Source organism: Salmo salar, chromosome 09 (assembly GCF_965601325.2).
Source record: "Salmo salar chromosome 09, fSalSal1, whole genome shotgun sequence".
Lineage (NCBI taxonomy): Eukaryota > Metazoa > Chordata > Actinopteri > Salmoniformes > Salmonidae > Salmo > Salmo salar.
The window spans coordinates 137,337,013-137,356,029 of NC_138299.1; the positions used below are offsets into that span (position 1 = coordinate 137,337,013).

General features: G+C 43.6%; 2 protein-coding genes across 7 annotated transcripts in view; both read right to left on the bottom strand.

Annotated features, from left to right (window-relative positions):
* The window catches only part of LOC106613028 (zinc finger and BTB domain-containing protein 16-A), a 66,017-nt gene extending 65,428 nt beyond the window's left edge, over nt 1–589 (bottom strand). Inside the window, exon 1 of the mRNA XM_014214894.3 lies at nt 445–589. The gene's annotated coding sequence lies outside the window, so the exon portion shown is untranslated. The remainder of the gene's footprint in view (nt 1–444) is intronic.
* Nucleotides 590–1,180: 591 nt separating this feature from the next.
* The window catches only part of LOC106613025 (neural cell adhesion molecule 1), a 106,232-nt gene continuing 88,395 nt past the window's right edge, over nt 1,181–19,017 (bottom strand). For 3 of the 6 annotated variants that reach the window (XM_014214879.3, XM_014214877.3, XM_014214873.3), the window contains 10 exons: nt 18,727–18,914; nt 18,292–18,388; nt 17,977–18,147; nt 17,085–17,213; nt 14,496–14,620; nt 13,445–13,625; nt 7,316–7,508; nt 6,872–6,988; nt 4,634–5,863; nt 1,181–3,757 (listed from right to left, as the gene is read on the bottom strand). In XM_014214879.3, the coding sequence (XP_014070354.3) occupies nt 3,637–3,757; nt 4,634–5,863; nt 6,872–6,988; nt 7,316–7,508; nt 13,445–13,625; nt 14,496–14,620; nt 17,085–17,213; nt 17,977–18,147; nt 18,292–18,388; nt 18,727–18,914 (2,552 nt within the window). In that variant the 3' untranslated portion in view covers nt 1,181–3,636. Of the gene's footprint in view, nt 3,758–4,633; nt 5,864–6,871; nt 6,989–7,315; nt 7,509–7,862; nt 9,026–13,444; nt 13,626–14,495; nt 14,621–17,084; nt 17,214–17,976; nt 18,148–18,291; nt 18,389–18,726; nt 18,915–19,017 lie in introns of those variants that run through there. The other 3 variants (XM_014214881.3, XM_045724634.2, XM_082956338.1) reach the window with 2 other exon arrangements.

Here is a 19,017-nt window from a genome sequence, read left to right on the forward strand (position 1 = left end):
ACCCTAAAACACCAACATGTACATTTATCTGGTCACTAACGCTTTAAACATGAAATAATTCAATATGGCCATAGTGTTAAACTGTATAGGAGCAACACATAGCCTGGGCGCACAGCACAGCACGGCTTAGTCACGTCTCTCTCTCTGTCTGATCGTATGGCGGGCATACTAAGCAGTCAAGTTTTTAAATCCGTTACTGTAACTGCGGGCAAACTTTAGGCTCAATCACGTTTTAGGAAACGCCACTATGTATATAAAAACAAACACAAAGGGATTGCCATTTGGTGAATATGTAAATTAATATTTCAGCGTTGTCCATGAATTGGTAACAGGGTGAAGAATAGCTATTTCAGAAAGTATATTCGATTCACCTGTGCAACGACAGTATTACTGCAATAGAGAACATAGAAAGACAACTATTTTGCTATCATTCATTCCCCTTACCTTAGCGGCCTGTTACGTCCTCACTCAGCCGATTGCGTTATCATTCAGGCAACATCATGGTAAAGCAATTCACAGAACCCGCTCCAAACTCATCCCCACTCCGAGTAGGCAAATTATCACCCAGGCGACGTCACAGCTTTGAATGATTGTCCTCTGTTCCCGGTTCTATCAAGGCTGGAAAGAGAGACATCTACAGGGCAGCAGTCCTCACGACCTGGTTTTTGGGCAGGGTGAATGAAAGTCAGTAGCCTTTGGATCCAGATGCAATTGAAACCAACTAGTTCAATTAACCATTATTCATCACTTACTGAGATTGAAAAAATACTGGTAGGTCTGTCTGGGTTATATGTATCTGCCCTGGCTCATTACGATTCTATTAGTCACTCAAGTCTAGACAGAGGAGCAAAAGGAGTCCCTAACTCAGGGAATCCAGCAACACCAACTCATTATCATACCCTATTACCATCTAGCATTTTCCTATCTCTTCACGTAATCTAGAAGGTAATAATTTAATAACCTTAATCAAGGAGTTATTTGATATATTACCTTATCATAAACAAGGACATTGATATAATCTTGCTAAAAATACTACATTTGTAAATTGTCATTTCATGCCACCTAGTGTTCACTATTGTATATTACATCTACTAACTCCATCAGAAGGCAAAGGGCACACTAATAATATAATAGCACTGTAGAAAACAATGACTTGCCATTAAAACAATGGTAAACAGCGTGAGGTTCCAAAACCTTGTTTTATTTTGTAAATGGGTTAGTACTCAGACTGTAGACCGCTGAGAGCAGAACGGTCCACTGGGTTTGACCCAGTAAAACCAAGAGGCTCCAGAGATAGAGGACGGGGTGGGAGGATGACAACAGCAGAGGGTTGTATTGTACAGGTTCTGGCATGACTGTCCTACTCCACTGATGTACTGAGGGGAATGATTGTTTAGGTGGCAGAACAACATACAGTATTAACATTATGGAGTGTTGTTTTCTTCTGTTGTCAGATTACCACCCTGCCCTCTGTCTCTGACATTATAAACTCAACAGGCAGCAAGCTCATGATGCCTGCTATTGTACAAAAACAAAATCAATTCAAAGACAACATTACAGAACACTTGAACAACAACTGGAGACTAAAATAAAGCATTTTATAGGCCTGAACAGACCTCATTCTGATAACTCCCTCACATAACTCAATATGAAACTCGTATTGCCTAAACAAACATAGGCATGTCTGTTTGGGTTTCTGTTACACATATTTTATAAAGTACAGTTTGTATTCATCATGCCAAAAACTCAACATATCTCCACCGGCTGTGTTACAGGTCGCACTAGACCTCAGTGTGATGGGACATATCAACAACTCTATACTGTATATACATTTGCTGTACTGTTTTTATAGATACAATATAAAAAGAATATACAGGTAAACCTTTCATGACAAAGCTATGCAGATATTATTGAAAGTGACGACAAGACAATCTATTGACACAGTCACAGTGCACAAGCTCGCAGTAAGGAGTGGAAAAGAAACCTTTCCATATACAGAGTACAAAAATGCTTTAAAAGATTTTTGCTTCAAAAACATGATTTTAAATGATAAAGGTCAGGCATTTTCTTTGTTTTCTTGTGAATATGATAAGATACTCATCATAGTTGATGTTAAAACAAGGAGGAGGTGGTGCTTGGGTCATGATGAGACATTCACTTAGATCACTAAAAGTTATTCTCTACAACTTTTCTCTGTGAGAACCACTGGATCGGTTGCACATGGCTCTATCTTGTGTTCCATTGTCAATACTGGTACAATATTCGCTCAAAACGTACCTCTCCATTTAGCGCAATACAGTATTAATTTCCTAAGGCGAGTTGAAGACATCTCATATGATAACTCCTGATACATATCTATGATAATATGGCTTTCTCTGAAACCCGAGCATTCCCAGCACTGTGGGCTGCTAGCTGGTCAGAAACAACCCTACCTTCCTTTCTGTCTGTCTCTGTCACTCAGAGCTTGCCTTGGAGCATGGGGAAGTGGTGTTAACCAAATCAATGAACTTCTGTTTGAAACATGAAAACAATCTGTATGATAACCCACCCTAATACAGACATAAAGAGTAAAACAGTCAAATGTTTCAAACAAAACATTAAGAACCATTTGCAAATCAGACATGCCAAACCAAACTATTCGATGAGACTATTCGATGAGACTATTCGATGAGACTATTCGATGAGACTATTCGATGAGACTATTCGATGAGACTAGCCATCAAACATTTGAACAATGTAACATGGAAATAATAAAATAATGTCTACATAGTCAATCTCTTCAGTATATATACACTGAGTGTACAAAACTTTATTCTCTTTCCATGACAGACTGACCAGGTAAATCCAGAAGAAAGCTATGATCCCTTTTGATGTCAATTGTTAAATCCACTTCAATCAGTGTAGATGAACAGGAGGAGACAGGTTAAAGAAGAATTTTTAAGCCTTGAGACAATTGAGACATGGATTGTGTATGTGTGCCATTCAGAAGGTGAATGGGCAAGACAAAATCCTTAAGTGCCTTTGAACGGAGTATGGTAGTAGGCACCAGGCACACCGTGTGTCAAGAATTGCAATGCAGTTGGGTTTTCACACTCAACAGTTTCCCGTGTGTATCAAGAATGGTCCAACACCCAAAGGACATCCAACCAACTTGACACAACTGCAGGAAGCATTGGAGTCAACATGGGCCAGCATCCCTGTGGAACGCTTTCAACACCTTGTTGAGTCCATGCCCCGACGAATTGAGGCTATTCTGAGGGCAAAGGGGGGTGTAACTAAATATTAGGAAGATATTCCTAAAGTTTTGTACACTCAGTGTTATGTTCCTGAATAATCCATTGTTTATCCGCACTGAAAACAATTATAACTCTGAGTAGTTGTAAAAACTAGAATTTTGTTTCCTATACCACTTGAAATCACTCAAATGGTATTCTTTAGTGTTCCATGTGTGTAGCGAAACAAATCATACGTGAGAATAAAAATGTTTTCACAATCAGATCGTGCTCTAATGAACTCTATTGCACAGACACATGTTGTTGTTCTGGAAATGCAGTAAGGGCACTGGAAAGAAAAACTGCTGCAGACTGTAATGAGTGTTGCTGCCGCCGCCATCTTGGATGGGCTGAGGCTGCCCAATCATGCTTTGCTGTCGCTGGCGTTTGTCTGTGTGACATTGTTGTGTTCTGTGGTCACCTCTGACAGGGCTGTCTTCACCTCAGCCTCCTCCGCTTTACCTTTCTCACCTCCAAATATCTTCCTGCAATGGAGAAAATGTTAGAAATGAACAGTCTACCTGCAATGCAATGGAGAAAATGTTCGAAATGAACAGTCTACCTGCAATGCAATAGAAAAACAACAACATTCCTAAGAAAATCACAACTGCTGCGTTCAAACAAAAAACACCCCAAATATAGACATTTACATTCTATCAGGCGCTCTTATCCAGAGTGACTTACAGGAGACATTAGGGTTAAGTGCCTTGCTCAAAGGCACACCAACAGATTGTTCACCTAGTCGGCTCTGGGATTTGAACCAGCAACCTTTCGGTTACTGGTCCAACGCTCTTAACCGCTACTTTTCAAATATATTTTTAGACAATAGCCATAGGTAGTAATTCTTAGACGATTGATACCATCACAAGTAATATAATTACAGAGCACCTCTGAGTCAAAGTGATAAAGCAGTACTAAGGACCACTGTTGCAGTGTCTGCCCTACCATTGAATAGACATTAGGCGGGGTGAGTGAAAGATCTAGTCTTCTGGCCCTATCCCCAGCCTAAGAGCAGTACTAATGCCCGGTACTGTCATTACAAGACTTCCACAACTTCCACAACCCACTCTGCAAGGGGAACCATACTACTATACAGTACTTTACTACTCCACACGACGCTACACACACACACACACACACACATCCACACAACCACTACCATGGCAATGACTACAGCACTTGTCACCATTACACAGGTCTCATTAATTAACAATTATCACCACTGTTACCACAATTGACTACTACAATTTCACTTTACTTCACAAGACAAATGGAAAGGTGGAGACTGAGTGATAATAGAATAGTAGATTACTGGGCACACAAAAACATTGACACGTATAAACCTCTAGAGGGAGCCATACTCGTTGTTGAGTGGAGCAGCCTTGGCCAGACTGTCTAACTCCTCCAGAGCTGGGGGACTTGAGGCCCGGAGGTCTGCCCCAAACCCGTTTCCGTTAGCCAGGGGGGAGGAGGACGAGGAAAGGCCAGGGGCAGGGGAGGGAGTGGGACTACTCTGAAACCTAGTGGGCTCTGCTGCGGACAGGGAGGGGTTCTCAGTCTCCACCCCGTTGGTCAACTCTAACTCTATCTCTGGGGCTTGGGGTGCTGTGGTGGTGGGCATGTGGGGGGTCAGGGTGGGTGTTGGGGTGTCGTAGATAGTAGAAGCCGGTGTGATAGTGACCGTGGGGGCAGCAGGTGTGGTGGGGGCTGGAATACTAGTGAGAATGTCTGGGAAAACAGGGGCACATTTGGCTGTGTCCTCGTGAACGATAGCAGCAGTTATTTCAGCATTGAAGGCAGTAGTAGGAGCACTAGGGACAGATGTGGTAGTGGGAGTGGGAGTGGGGTCTATATTAGGGGCAGGAGTGTGAGTGTCTTTGGTAGTAGAGTCAGGTTTGTCAGGGTCAGGGACTGGTGTACTAGAGCCCAGGACAGTAGGGGTACCAGGGACAGGGGTAACAGTGCTGGTGGCAGTAGGTGCAGTTTTAGAGGTGGAGGTGTCAGAGGCTGGGAAAGTGAACGCCGTAGGAGCAGGAGAGGGGCTGTCTGGGGCAATAGGAGCAGCTTTCCTGGTGTTTGGACTAGGAGAGGCAGTGGAGGGGGCAAGAGAGGGACTTTCCGGGGCAGATTTCCTGGGGGCCACTGTATGAGAGGGGGTGGAGTGGGTAGGTGTGGGGCTCTTGGGAGTGGGAGGAGAAGGAGCAGGTCTGTTAGAGTTTCGACGCCTAGGTGGTATTGGAATAGGGGACTTTTTAGGAGATTTAGGGCTATCTGTGGCACTAACAGCAGTGGCATACATCTCTGCTCTAGGAGAGCTGTCTCCCAGGAGGTCTAACAGGGGGGCTACTCTAGCTGTGATGTCAGAGGTGGAGATGAAGGGGGTTGGGGGGGCTGTGTTGGACTCTGGGGTGGGTGCTGGGGCGGGGGCAGGCAGGGGGTCAGTAGCGAGGCCAGACAGGCTACAGGTGAGAGCGGTGCTCTCACTAGAGGGGCTGTCCTGGGCGGGATCATAGGTTGTGTTGGCTGTGTCAGAGATGGTGGCTACAGACGAGAGGGTGTCCAGAGCCAGGGCAGCAGTGTGAGCGGCAAGCCTGGGAGAGAGAGCAGGGAGAGAGCAGACACACACACTAGACAGTGAGGTGACTGGGACCCGACGTGGGGACTGGGGAGGAGGGGTGGAGAGGAGGAGCAAGCAGGAGGTTTGGGTTAGGGGAGGCATGCAGTTAGATATCACACACACAGAGCAGACAACATCAACCAGAGAGAAAGGACACACAAGGGGGTTCCATGCAGTGAGGCACATCAAATAAGAAAGGACACTGTCCATGCACAGACTAACATGGAGAACATGTAGGGTCTAATGAACTGAAAACAGGTCTTTCTAAAGGAAAGGATCACTACACACAACCACCTGAAGGGTTGAATAGTACCAGACACTCATCTCATGTGACTCCAGTTTTTAATGTCTCCCTTTTTAGACGGGCTTCATCAAGTTCACCATACACAGGAAAAGCACAGTGGATCTGTCCACGTCTTTGACTGGTAGCAATTCAACCGTGATATCGAAAAGATTCATCTCCTGAGAAATATCCTGAGAAAAAACTATTGTGGCAGCAAAGAAATAAAAAGCCCTCCCCAAAACAACACACAAGAAACTACAACACACACAAGGGTTTTTCACACTGCATGTTGTTAGACCAGGGCTATCCTTAATGCTGGGTTAAACCTTGTTTAGGGTTAGCTAACCCTCCTTTCACACAAGCATTTGTTAACCCTGGGCTAAGTGCAGTGTGACTGTAGAGAACTTTCAACAAAAAGTATAAAAGCATGAGCACACGACGGTGCAATCTGCTTATAGGAATCACAGACATATGTATAAACTAACTGCTTATGCCAAAAAGTCAGAAACATTCCATTAATTACAATGTACTCAAAACTGTGCAGGAATATCGTGATTCTTACAAGAGGAATGTACTGTGCTTTAGCCCAACAACGATATATATGTGTATGTATGTGTGTGTGTGTGTGTGTGTATGTGTGTGCGTGTGTGTGTGTGTATGTGTGTGTGTGTGTGTGTCTGTATGTCAAGTTATACTCACTCTGGCTCTGTAAGGGGTGTGGTCTCACTGGGTTCCGTGGGTCCTCCTGCATTGTGATTGGCTGTGCACTCATCCTCTGTCCTCACCTCCACTATCGGTTCTTTGGACTCATCCTTTCTGCGGACACACAGAGGATTCTGATTGTTACATAGACACCACGACAACAGACTCCAGGATCTCAGTAACACAGAACTACAGCATAATGAGGATGATTAAATACCTGAACCAGACATTCTCAGACGAAGGTCATCACGTACCCAAAGCTTAGCAAATGAGAACTGTGAAATTGCATCTAAATTGCAAGTATGCAGAGAGTCCTTTTTCAGTCTATGTCATTGTCCCAAATGGCACCTTATTCCCTATGGGCCCTGGTCCAAAGAAGTACACTAGATAGAGAACAGGGTGCCATTTCGGGACGCACATATTGAGACAGTAGACACTCACAGGAATGCAGCCTTGCCCTGTTCTAGGTTGTGTCCCTTGGCCCCGCTGCCTGGCTTGCCACACAGACACATGATGAGGCCACACTTGTTGGTGAAGAAGCAGGTGACGTCCACAGCCAGGAGCAGCAGGACGAAGGCCAAGATGAGGATCCCTGCCATGATGCCCGTGGAGAGGGCAGACTCCCCGTCTATATCTACGGTACAGACACAGCATGACTCACTAGGAACATATACCACCACAGTTAGACAGCTGAATGAATGTGGACATACTGTTAGAATATGGAACCATCTCTGTTTTCTACATAATGGTTTCATAAAACACAGACAACTCACCTGTCATGCACATTGACATAGTGAGAAGAGATCACAGCTTCTAATCAGATGTTTTGTAGGCGTTAACTTCATACTGGTACCTTGATGTGCTCAAATTGGGAGATCAATGTCTCCTTGACAAGGCTCAAACAGACATCACACGTGACTTGTACCTTGTCTTTGGAGCAGTAAAGGCATCTATCTAAATCACTTACCCTCTAATAAATGCAAACCCATTAAGATGTATTAAATCAACTTTATTTGATATTAGTCATAACCAAAAACGCCTGAAGAAAATGCATAATATGTGCTTCAAGAGATACTTTGTAAACAACCATGTGTGTGTGGCTAGCTAGTGACTACTGTACCACACACATATACATGATCTCTAGCATTACCTGTCCAGCTTCCATTCTAACGAGAGCACCCTGAATATCAGCTCCTCGGGACTTCTGATTCACTTACAAAAATGAGTATTAACAACTCAGTATTGACTTCAGGGTCTATTTGTAATGCAGTTGTGGAACAAAATAATCACAACTTAATAGTATAAAAAAATGTATTGCTAGTTTTTAATGACATTTGTAGTTCTTCAGCGATCAATAAAACACAATTGACTGCTGCAGTTCCCAACTGTATCCATACTGCTTATACGTACGTAGACAGTGAGTCATAATACAACAATGTTAATATTAGCATATTATAAACGGGTACTTTGTTAATTAAATGTCCATGTAAAAATGAATGCTATTAAAAATCTTTACAGTACATACAATATAGTAAGTGGAAAAATAATATACATCCTTTACGTAAACTGTCTGGTGCTCACCACCATTCACTCAGTATTCTACCACAGTATTCAGAATTCAGAATACAATTTCCACTCATTCAATACCCTAATGTTCATTAATGTAAACTGGAGCTCCATTCAGTTCTCTAGTTCGGAATGCTGCTACTAGCGGTGCTATGTTGCTGAGCGGAGTGGTACAGCACTGACCTGTAGGACACAGCTGATACTAGCCTAGTCCTATATATGTTTGTGCTGTATAGCTAACTCCTTACTATGGTTGTTGTCAACGACCATAGGAATTAGCTATACTGCACAAACAGATCTGGAACCAGGCTAAGCTGATACCAGTGCCTTTGGTTCAGTTCAGTCAATCAGGCTGGTCTATTCTGTAGTTACTCCCCACCCACTGAGAGACATGTGTCTGTCTAGGCATCCATCCAGAGAGAGAGCCAGCCAGGGCAGAGAAAGGCTAGCTTTCTTTCCTCTATGTGTGTGTGAGAGAGAGACCAGCATCGCCTCATATAACTAGCTATGAGAGCAGCAACACAGCTACTATGGACAGGACGAGGGAGATCAGAGTGTATGTCACAGACGAACAGCCCTGGGTCGCTGCTCAAACCAAAACATAGTCAAAACCAACGGAAAGATGAGACACACAGATTCAGAAATGAGTAATACGTAATGAGGAAAGTGTTCATGTAGTGAAGTCCACCAGTGTCCAAAACCAGGCAAGAGTGCAGAGACATAGGGAGAGGGATAAAGAGAAAAGGGAGGAGAGGGGGGGAAGGGGGGGAAGGGAGAGAGAAATGAAGAGATGGAAACAGAGTGGAAATGGACAGAAGGGTGGGAAAATGGAGGGAGGAGAGGAGAGAGAAGAGAAAATATGTCAAGTTTGTAAACAAAACTGAATAGAGAACAAAAGAAAAGTTTAAAAAGTCGTTTTAAACTGACAAGGAGTTAAATCTAGAATCCACAAACAATAACAATGCCGTCACCCCTTCTGTTTTGGTAAAAAGCGGAGGGCTGGGCCTAGAGAAATTTAACCACTCTCAAATTCATAGACAGCGCTATGGATGCATCCATTTTTATTGACCATCCATTTGATCAAAATTATAGTTTAACCATGTTTTAAGGGTATACAGTGTTTGTATACATTTACATTGTTTACAAACAGAGAGTAAAAAAGCTTCTATTTTGGTTTCTGATGGGGTACGACTGTTAAACTAAGCTCATAAGTTATATTCTTCAAGAATCAATTTGTATATATCATTAATTTATAAGTCAAAACGTTTATGTAGCAACTAAAGATTCTAGCTTTAAAAAGCAAGTTAAAGCAAAAGCACAGCATGTGAGAGAGGACTACGCCACAAACCATGAGTAAGGAAACTGGGGGTTGAACGGTTGTGAATGGGACGCGTGTTTATCTGGGAGGTGAGTTAGAAGGGAAAGAACAAACAGGAGAAGTGAGGAGGAAGGATAAGTCCTGCTATGTTTCAGTAAAGCACTCTGCATCACCTGAGGCCTGCTAGGGGTTTGTCGCAGCCTAGCTGTGTAGTGTTGCAACACAGGTGTCTGTAGGTGTCAGTAAAAGCAGTAAGTTTCAGCTCAGACCTGCTATGGTACAGGAATGTTGCTGCATCAGTTAAGGCCAAATTATGTAGAAACAGACTGCATCCACACACACGGACAAAGACCATCCATCTACATACTGTACCCATCACTGTAGTAGGATAGACCGTCCATCTACATACTGTACCCATCACTGTAGTAGGATAGACCGTCCATCTACATACTGTACCCATCACTGTAGTAGGATAGACCGTCCATCTACATACTGTACCCATCACTGTAGTAGGATAGACCGTCCATCTACATACTGTACCCATCACTGTAGTAGGATAGACCGTCCATCTACATACTGTACCCATCACTGTAGTAGGATAGACCGTCCATCTACATACTGTACCCATCACTGTAGTAGGATAGACCGTCCATCTACATACTGTACCCATCACTGTAGTAGGATAGACCGTCCATCTACATACTGTACCCATCACTGTAGTAGGATAGACCGTCCATCTACATACTGTACCCATCACTGTAGTAGGATAGACCGTCCATCTACATACTGTACCCATCACTGTAGTAGGATAGACCGTCCATCTACATACTGTACCCATCACTGTAGTAGGATAGACCGTCCATCTACATACTGTACCCATCACTGTAGTAGGATAGACCGTCCATCTACATACTGTACCCATCACTGTAGTAGGATAGACCGTCCATCTACATACTGTACCCATCACTGTAGTAGGATAGACCGTCCATCTACATACTGTACCCATCACTGTAGTAGGATAGACCGTCCATCTACATACTGTACCCATCACTGTAGTAGGATAGACCGTCCATCTACATACTGTACCCATCACTGTAGTAGGATAGACCGTCCATCTACATACTGTACCCATCACTGTAGTAGGATAGACCGTCCATCTACATACTGTACCCATCACCGTAGTAGGATAGACCGTCCATCTACATACTGTACCCATCACTGTAGTAGGATAGACCGTCCATCTACATACTGTACCCATCACTGTAGTAGGATAGACCGTCCATCTACATACTGTACCCATCACCGTAGTAGGATAGACCGTCCATCTACATACTGTACCCATCACTGTAGTAGGATAGACCGTCCATCTACATACTGTACCCATCACTGTAGTAGGATAGACCGTCCATCTACATACTGTACCCATCACTGTAGTAGGATAGACCGTCCATCTACATACTGTACCCATCACCGTAGTAGGATAGACCGTCCATCTACATACTGTACCCATCACTGTAGTAGGATAGACCGTCCATCTACATACTGTACCCATCACTGTAGTAGGATAGACCGTCCATCTACATACTGTACCCATCACTGTAGTAGGATAGACCGTCCATCTACATACTGTACCCATCACTGTAGTAGGATAGACCGTCCATCTACATACTGTACCCATCACTGTAGTAGGATAGACCGTCCATCTACATACTGTACCCATCACTGTAGTAGGATAGACCGTCCATCTACATACTGTACCCATCACTGTAGTAGGATAGACCGTCCATCTACATACTGTACCCATCACTGTAGTAGGATAGACCGTCCATCTACATACTGTACCCATCACTGTAGTAGGATAGACCGTCCATCTACATACTGTACCCATCACTGTAGTAGGATAGACCGTCCATCTACATACTGTACCCATCACTGTAGTAGGATAGACCGTCCATCTACATACTGTACCCATCACTGTAGTAGGATAGACCGTCCATCTACATACTGTACCCATCACTGTAGTAGGATAGACCGTCCATCTACATACTGTACCCATCACTGTAGTAGGATAGACCGTCCATCTACATACTGTACCCATCACTGTAGTAGGATAGACCGTCCATCTACATACTGTACCCATCACTGTAGTAGGATAGACCGTCCATCTACATACTGTACCCATCACTGTAGTAGGATAGACCGTCCATCTACATACTGTACCCATCACTGTAGTAGGATAGACCGTCCATCTACATACTGTACCCATCACTGTAGTAGGATAGACCGTCCATCTACATACTGTACCCATCACTGTAGTAGGATAGACCGTCCATCTACATACTGTACCCATCACTGTAGTAGGATAGACCGTCCATCTACATACTGTACCCATCACTGTAGTAGGATAGACCGTCCATCTACATACTGTATCCATCACTGTAGTAGGATAGACCGTCCATCTACATACTGTACCCATCACTGTAGTAGGATAGACCGTCCATCTACATACTGTACCCATCACTGTAGTAGGATAGCCTTTGTCCATAGCGGAGGCAGCCTGTTGTAACACTGAGATAGCAAACTCATACAGAGTGTCACTGACAGCTTCGGTGTAGCAGTTTAATTCTAACAGATTCAAAATTGGAAACAAATTGTGTGATGTCTGCCATCATCACAAAACATTTACTGTAAAAAACAAACTCTGGACATGGTCAAAAAGAAGTGTTTGTTTGGGTGGTCCTCACAGACAATACCCTCTTCACATACCCTCTCAGACAGACAACACCCACTTCACATACCCTCTCAGACAGACAACACCCACTTCACATACCCTCTCAGACAGACAACACCCTCTTCACATACCCTCTCAGACAGACAACACCCTCTTCACATACCCTCTCAGACAGACAACACCCGCTTCACATACCCTCTCAGACAGACAACACCCACTTCACATACCCTCTCAGACAGACAACACCCTCTTCACATACCCTCTCAGACAGACAACACCCTCTTCACATACCCTCTCAGACAGACAACACCCTTTTCACATACCCTCTCAGACAGACAACACCCACTTCACATACCCTCTCAGACAGACAACACCCACTTCACATACCCTCTCAGACAGACAACACCCACTTCACATACCCTCTCAGACAGACAAATACCCTCTTCACATACCCTCTCAGACAGACAACACCCTCTTCACATACCCTCTCAGACAGACAACACCCTCTTCACATACCCTCTCAGACAGACAACACCCTCTTCACATACCCTCTCAGACAGACAACACCCTCTTCACATACCCTCTCAGACAGACAACACCCTCTTCACATACCCTCTCAGACAGACAACACCCACTTCACATACCCTCTCAGACAGACAACACCCACTTCACATACCCTCTCAGACAGACAGTGGAGAGTTCTAGTTAGAAAGATTGAATATTTTCTGCTGCAGAGTGAACACCCACGAACAGCTCTGACCAACAGCTGGCTTGTTCTTCTATTTTCTTCATTTTGCCTGCTGAAAACATCTAGACATCTAATTCCTATTAAGTGTACTGTCAGATTTATGTGGTTGTGAGAACCAAAAAGGCTCCTGTTTGGGATATGTTTGAGTTTGCTGTCTCAGCTGTGTGTGGCAGTGCCAGTGTGAGTGCCCGGTGCATGGTGGGGTACCTGGGATGGCAGCGGGTTCTGGAGAGGTTCTGATGGTCAGGGTTCCAGGTTGGGACTTCCCCTGCTGGTTCTCTGCCACCACAAACACATTGTACTCCGTGTTCCACTCCAGTCCGCTCAGAACCACATACTCACTGCCACTGGGCAGCCGGATCTCTGGCTTCCAGTCGGCCTGATGCTTCTAAAGGACACACAAAATAGGCCAGGGTCAACTTAATGATACAATACAGTACCTGACAGTCTCTTTTAGGAATGCATTCCTTGAAAGGGCATGGTAACATTAGCACATATTTTTTGCACATAAGAATGCACATTGTTTGTCTACAGCTGTCTACAGTGCCCCAAATCCACTGGTTTATAGCGAACTAGGTATTGTGAGTACTCACTGGTTTATAGCGGACTAGGTAGTAGCAGTACTCACTGGTTTATAGCGGACTAGGTAGTGTGAATACTCACTGGTTTATAGCGGACTAGGTGGTGTGAATACTCACTGGTTTATAGCGGACTAGGTAGTGTGAATACTCACTGGTTTATAGCAGACTAGGTAGTGTGAATACTCACTGGTTTATAGCGGACCAGGTAGTAGCAGTACTCACTGGTTTATAGCGGACTAGGTAGTAGCAGTACTCACTGGATTATAGCGGACTAGGTAGTGTGAATACTCACTGGTATATAGCGGACTAGGTAGTAGCAGTACTCACTGGTTTATAGCGGACTAGGTAGTGTGAATACTCACTGGTTTATAGCGGACTAGGTAGTAGCAGTACTCACTGGTTTATAGCGGACTAGGTAGTGTGAATACTCACTGGTTTATAGCGGACTAGGTAGTAGCAGTACTCACTGGTTTATAGCGGACTAGGTAGTAGCAGTACTCACTGGTTTATAGCGGACTAGGTAGTGTGAATACTCACTGGTTTATAGCGGACTAGGTAGTAGCAGTACTCACTGGTTTATAGCGGACTAGGTAGTGTGAATACTCACTGGTTTATAGCGGACTAGGTAGTAGCAGTACTCACGGATTTATAGCGGACTAGGTAGTGTGAATACTCACTGGTTTATAGCGGACTAGGTAGTGTGTGATGGGTGAGCCTCCATCATCCTGCTTGAGCCAGTTGACTTTGAGGGAGTTGCCTTTTGTTTGGAGTGTTCCCTCCAGCTTAGGCGGTTCAGGTTCCCCTAAACAGACACATCAGAGATATCAAGGTTAGTTAGTGAGCTGAAGTGGTCATTCAGAAGATGTAGAATGTATTACGGCTGGTCAGCAGCTGCTGTGAAATCTTCCAACCGGTTTCTCCTAAACCTGCTTCAAAGATGTGAAGAAAGCTGTTAATATTCAGTCCTAGTGTTCTCCAGATGGCACCATTCCTCCATACTGTTGTGCTAGAGGCACTTGTCTGCCTCTCCAACTAAAAGCCCTCATGATCAAGCTGTTAGACTACTGTGGAGTGCTAAAATGAAAGTAGTATTTAAACAGCAATTACACATGATTGGATCGGACCCAGCCACTAGAGGGGGGTGTTTGTGCACTGTAAACTACTTGAGAGGGACAAATGACAGTTAGTCCAAAAAAGTTATTACAATGTGATAAATCAGTGAAATTGTTAGGATAAATCCAAGTTATATTAGATCAGACAGGGAAGGAACACTTCCTTGCTAAAGGACTGTAATAGTTCCAGGGAGCTCCAATCAGTCCAGAGAAGGGGACTGGCTACATATGATGGGTTAACAAGACGGAAAATAAATGGAAATAAATGGGAAACGTTTGAATTGGTACATTTAGTATTTATGTTATGAATGACTCTCCAGTAAAATGAAGATTCTTCTTGTGAAAATTGGGACTGAAAAGTTACCTTCTGCGGAGTTGACGACATCATCAGCACCATGCAAGCCACATGATGACAGTCACATGAAACGCACGCATGTGATTGGTTGAAAGGAAAGTGGAAACATGAAAGATATAAAAATAGACAATGTAAACATGGACAGGAATAACACAGTTATAAGACTTGAAGACAAAATGAAACAAAACAGAAACTGAAGAGTAACACAAAACAACAGTGAACTTTTGACAACACTGAATACACAAGCAGGGACAAATGACAGGCTTTCCTCTGAGAGAAACCATGACTTCTGCTACTGCAGCTTATGTTCTACATTTACAGTCATTTCAAATAAAATGTCTTTCAAAATATGGTAATAAATGGAAACGCTACATCCCAAACCATCCTTCTCCTGCAAGACAAAATGATTGACAACAGAGGAAACGCTGCAGACATACTGGAAATACTGACAGAAAACAGCAGCATTGAAAAAGAGGACAGAAATACAGACGTATTCCTAATACCTCTTAGTATTGCCAATACTGATGGACACTGTAGTATCAGTTGTACATGTACAACCAACACATGACATGACATGATAACACAATAATATTTGGGGAGAGTTAACAGTTGTATCAGTAAATGACCATAGCTTCTTACTGTAGGTACTGTACAGTAGGAAGAGCAGCAGGTAATAGGGGGTGTTCTAGGCTATTTGTCTTGGTATAACAGTGTCTAAGTCCCATGATAACTACCCCTAATAACTATGATCTATAGGTCTACTCCACAATAACCACATAACAAACCTGAGTCCTCAGTGAAAAAATGAAAAATGCCATCTAAGAAAACATAAAAGAAGAGATATCAGGCAAAAACAAAGGCTTTACACATAGCTAGTAATTCTGTACAAATCTGTTATTTGCAATATAATATTCCTGCCGATGAAAGGTATTCAACTATTTAGGTTAGATTGATCAGAGAACAGAAAGGAAAATAAACATGAAGAAATATTTAATGACTGCCAAATCTCAGTGGAAAAGATGCGGAAGGCAGAGAGACCATAAGCCACAGTAAATCCAATGAGGGTATACATAAAACACACCATTTTAGGTACTGGAGCGAGACTGTTTTGAAAACAAGTTCAAAGTTCAAACTAATACTCAGAGTGAGTGTGTATGATGATGAGGCACTTACTTGCGTAAGAATAACCTGAGCGGTCCAACAGAAAAACAGACGAGAAAACTGAATAAACAAAAAACTACACAACAAGAGTATGACACAAGAGACAAACGAAAGAAATGAAACTTGCGAGGCTTTGTGATAGCAGCATCAAACATAGCAAATAATACTCAGAATGTCCTCGGATACCAAACTATCAGTTCAACTCTACACATGCATAATATTCCTGAGTTAATAAGGCGCAGACATTCCACTTCCAGTCACATTTCAAATCAAATGAAATCAAATTTGCAACCAGCAGGGGGCGATCAATGGTAAAGAGCGAGAGAGCAGGAGAGAGTGAGGGAGAGAGTTAAAACAAGGGTTGTCATCATCCTAGCAGTGAGAATTCAAGCCAATTGTGCAGTACAACCCTTGTCATAGATTTTCAAGCACAGCATAGGGCAAATATGTCTGATCTAAAGGTTCTAAGCAAGTGCTGACCAATATGTCTATAATGGAGCTGGTAAACATGCTGTACAAACATGGCTGTATGTATTGATTCATTCTAATGGGGAGGTGCAATGGGTAGTGGCAAGGTGAAGTAAAAGGGGTGTTGTGGAACTGAGAAGTGTGTGTGTGTGTGTGTGTGTGTGACTTACGGACAGGCTCTGTCTTGAAGACCACAGCGGGGCTAGTTTCACCCTCTCCCTTGCCGTTGATGGCTGACATCTTCACCTCATAGTTGGTCTCAGGCTTCAGGCCTATGATGGTTACTTCACTCAGAGCTCCTGAGGATACAATTGAGAAGTACAAATACTGACACATCCACAACAGACTCTGCATTCAGCCAGAAATTGTCAGAGACGCCAGTCACCCAAGTCATAGACTGTTTTCTCTGTTACAGCATGGCAAGCTGTACCGGAGCGCCAAGTCTAGGACCAAAAGGCTCCTTAACAGCTTCTACCCCCAAGCCATAAGACTGCTGAACAATTAATCAAATGGACACCGGACTATTTACATTGACCCCCCCTTCCCCTCCATTTGTTTTGTACACTGCTGCTACTCGCTGTTTGTTATCTATGCATAGTCACTTCACCCCAACCAACATGTACAAATTACCTAAAATAACCTGTACCCCCGCACATTGACTCGGTATCGGTACACCCCTGTATATAGCCTCGTTATTGTTATTTTATAATTTTTTACTTTAGTTTATTTGGTAAATATTTTCTTAACTTTTCTTGAACTGCACTGTTGGTTAAGGGCTTGTAAGTAAGCATTTCATGGTAAGGTCTACACTTGTTGTATTCGGCGCATGTGACAAATACAGTTTGATTTGATTTGACAAGTAACAAGGATGCAATTATTACAGACAACATTTTATTTTATTCTCATTTGAGGGTAAATCAAACCAGCTGAATTATTATAACGGATGGATGTTTCATTAAAAAAGGCCAATGACTGAGAAAAAGAAACACATTTAATTTTGTTATCCCCTCACATACTCTCTCTCTTTATCCATGTAGCCCCCCGCCCTGCCCCTGTATTCACCTCCTTGGACGTCATAGACCCTCTGCACCCAGCTGCCCCTGCCCACAGTCTTCCACTCGGCCCGGTATTGGAGGATGGGTACACCCCCGGTGGCGTCAGGCTCCTGGAACTCCACCCTGGCTGAGCTGGAGAACGGCTCCACCTCCCCGAGGGACGGGGCTGATGGGACATCTAGAGAGGAGAGGAATCACACATAAAGGTACTCATTTAACAACTACAGTATATTTCATTTCATGCCAACATTAAATATTAGATTCACAATATAGAAGCATGATGATTTTGGATAATTAGCTACAGATTGTTATTGTGACTGACCAGCCTGAATGAGGAGGAACTCCTTGGATTCTGTGCCCATCTCATTGGAAGCAGTACAGTTGTAGCTCCCAAAGTCATTCTCAGACTCTGGAGTGACCTGGAACAGAGGAGAGAATCAATGCATGAAAGAAACTCAGGGCAGCAAAGCATTACAAACATAAGGTGACTATATGCTTGAGTCAGTTTGTTCCACTGTTGTTTGTCCATTAGAGATGCCTATTTTAGTCCCCTGTCTCTGTGCTTCCCTCTACTGAATAATGAAAACACACTCAGTCTCCCCACAATGGAACTGGGGGAGAACCCTGCAAATACTAGCTGTCACACATTAAATCTTTATGAAATGTGGAGTGTTCTTAATTTAGTGTGTGTGTGTATTGTGTGTGTCTGTGTGCTCATGCATGTGAATGTGTGTGTGATAAATCTGCGGGTCTCTACCTCCAGGTAGCTGGCTGTGGGGCTCTGGAAAACCTTGGCTTTGGTGACGTTAGCGTTGGGAAGCTGAAACCCGTCCCTCAGCCACAGCATGGACACGTCACTGGGGTGGGCCAGGACCTCACAGCTGATGTTAGCTGCATTCCCCTCCCAGGTATACACTGTCACTGAGCCCTGGATCTTAGGAGCATCTATGGAGGAATCAGCCAGCAACGTAAATAAGAGATTCCTGTCTTTTCTCTTAAATATTTAAAAGAGTAGGCTTTGGCACAAACATTAGAAGCTGCAGGCAGT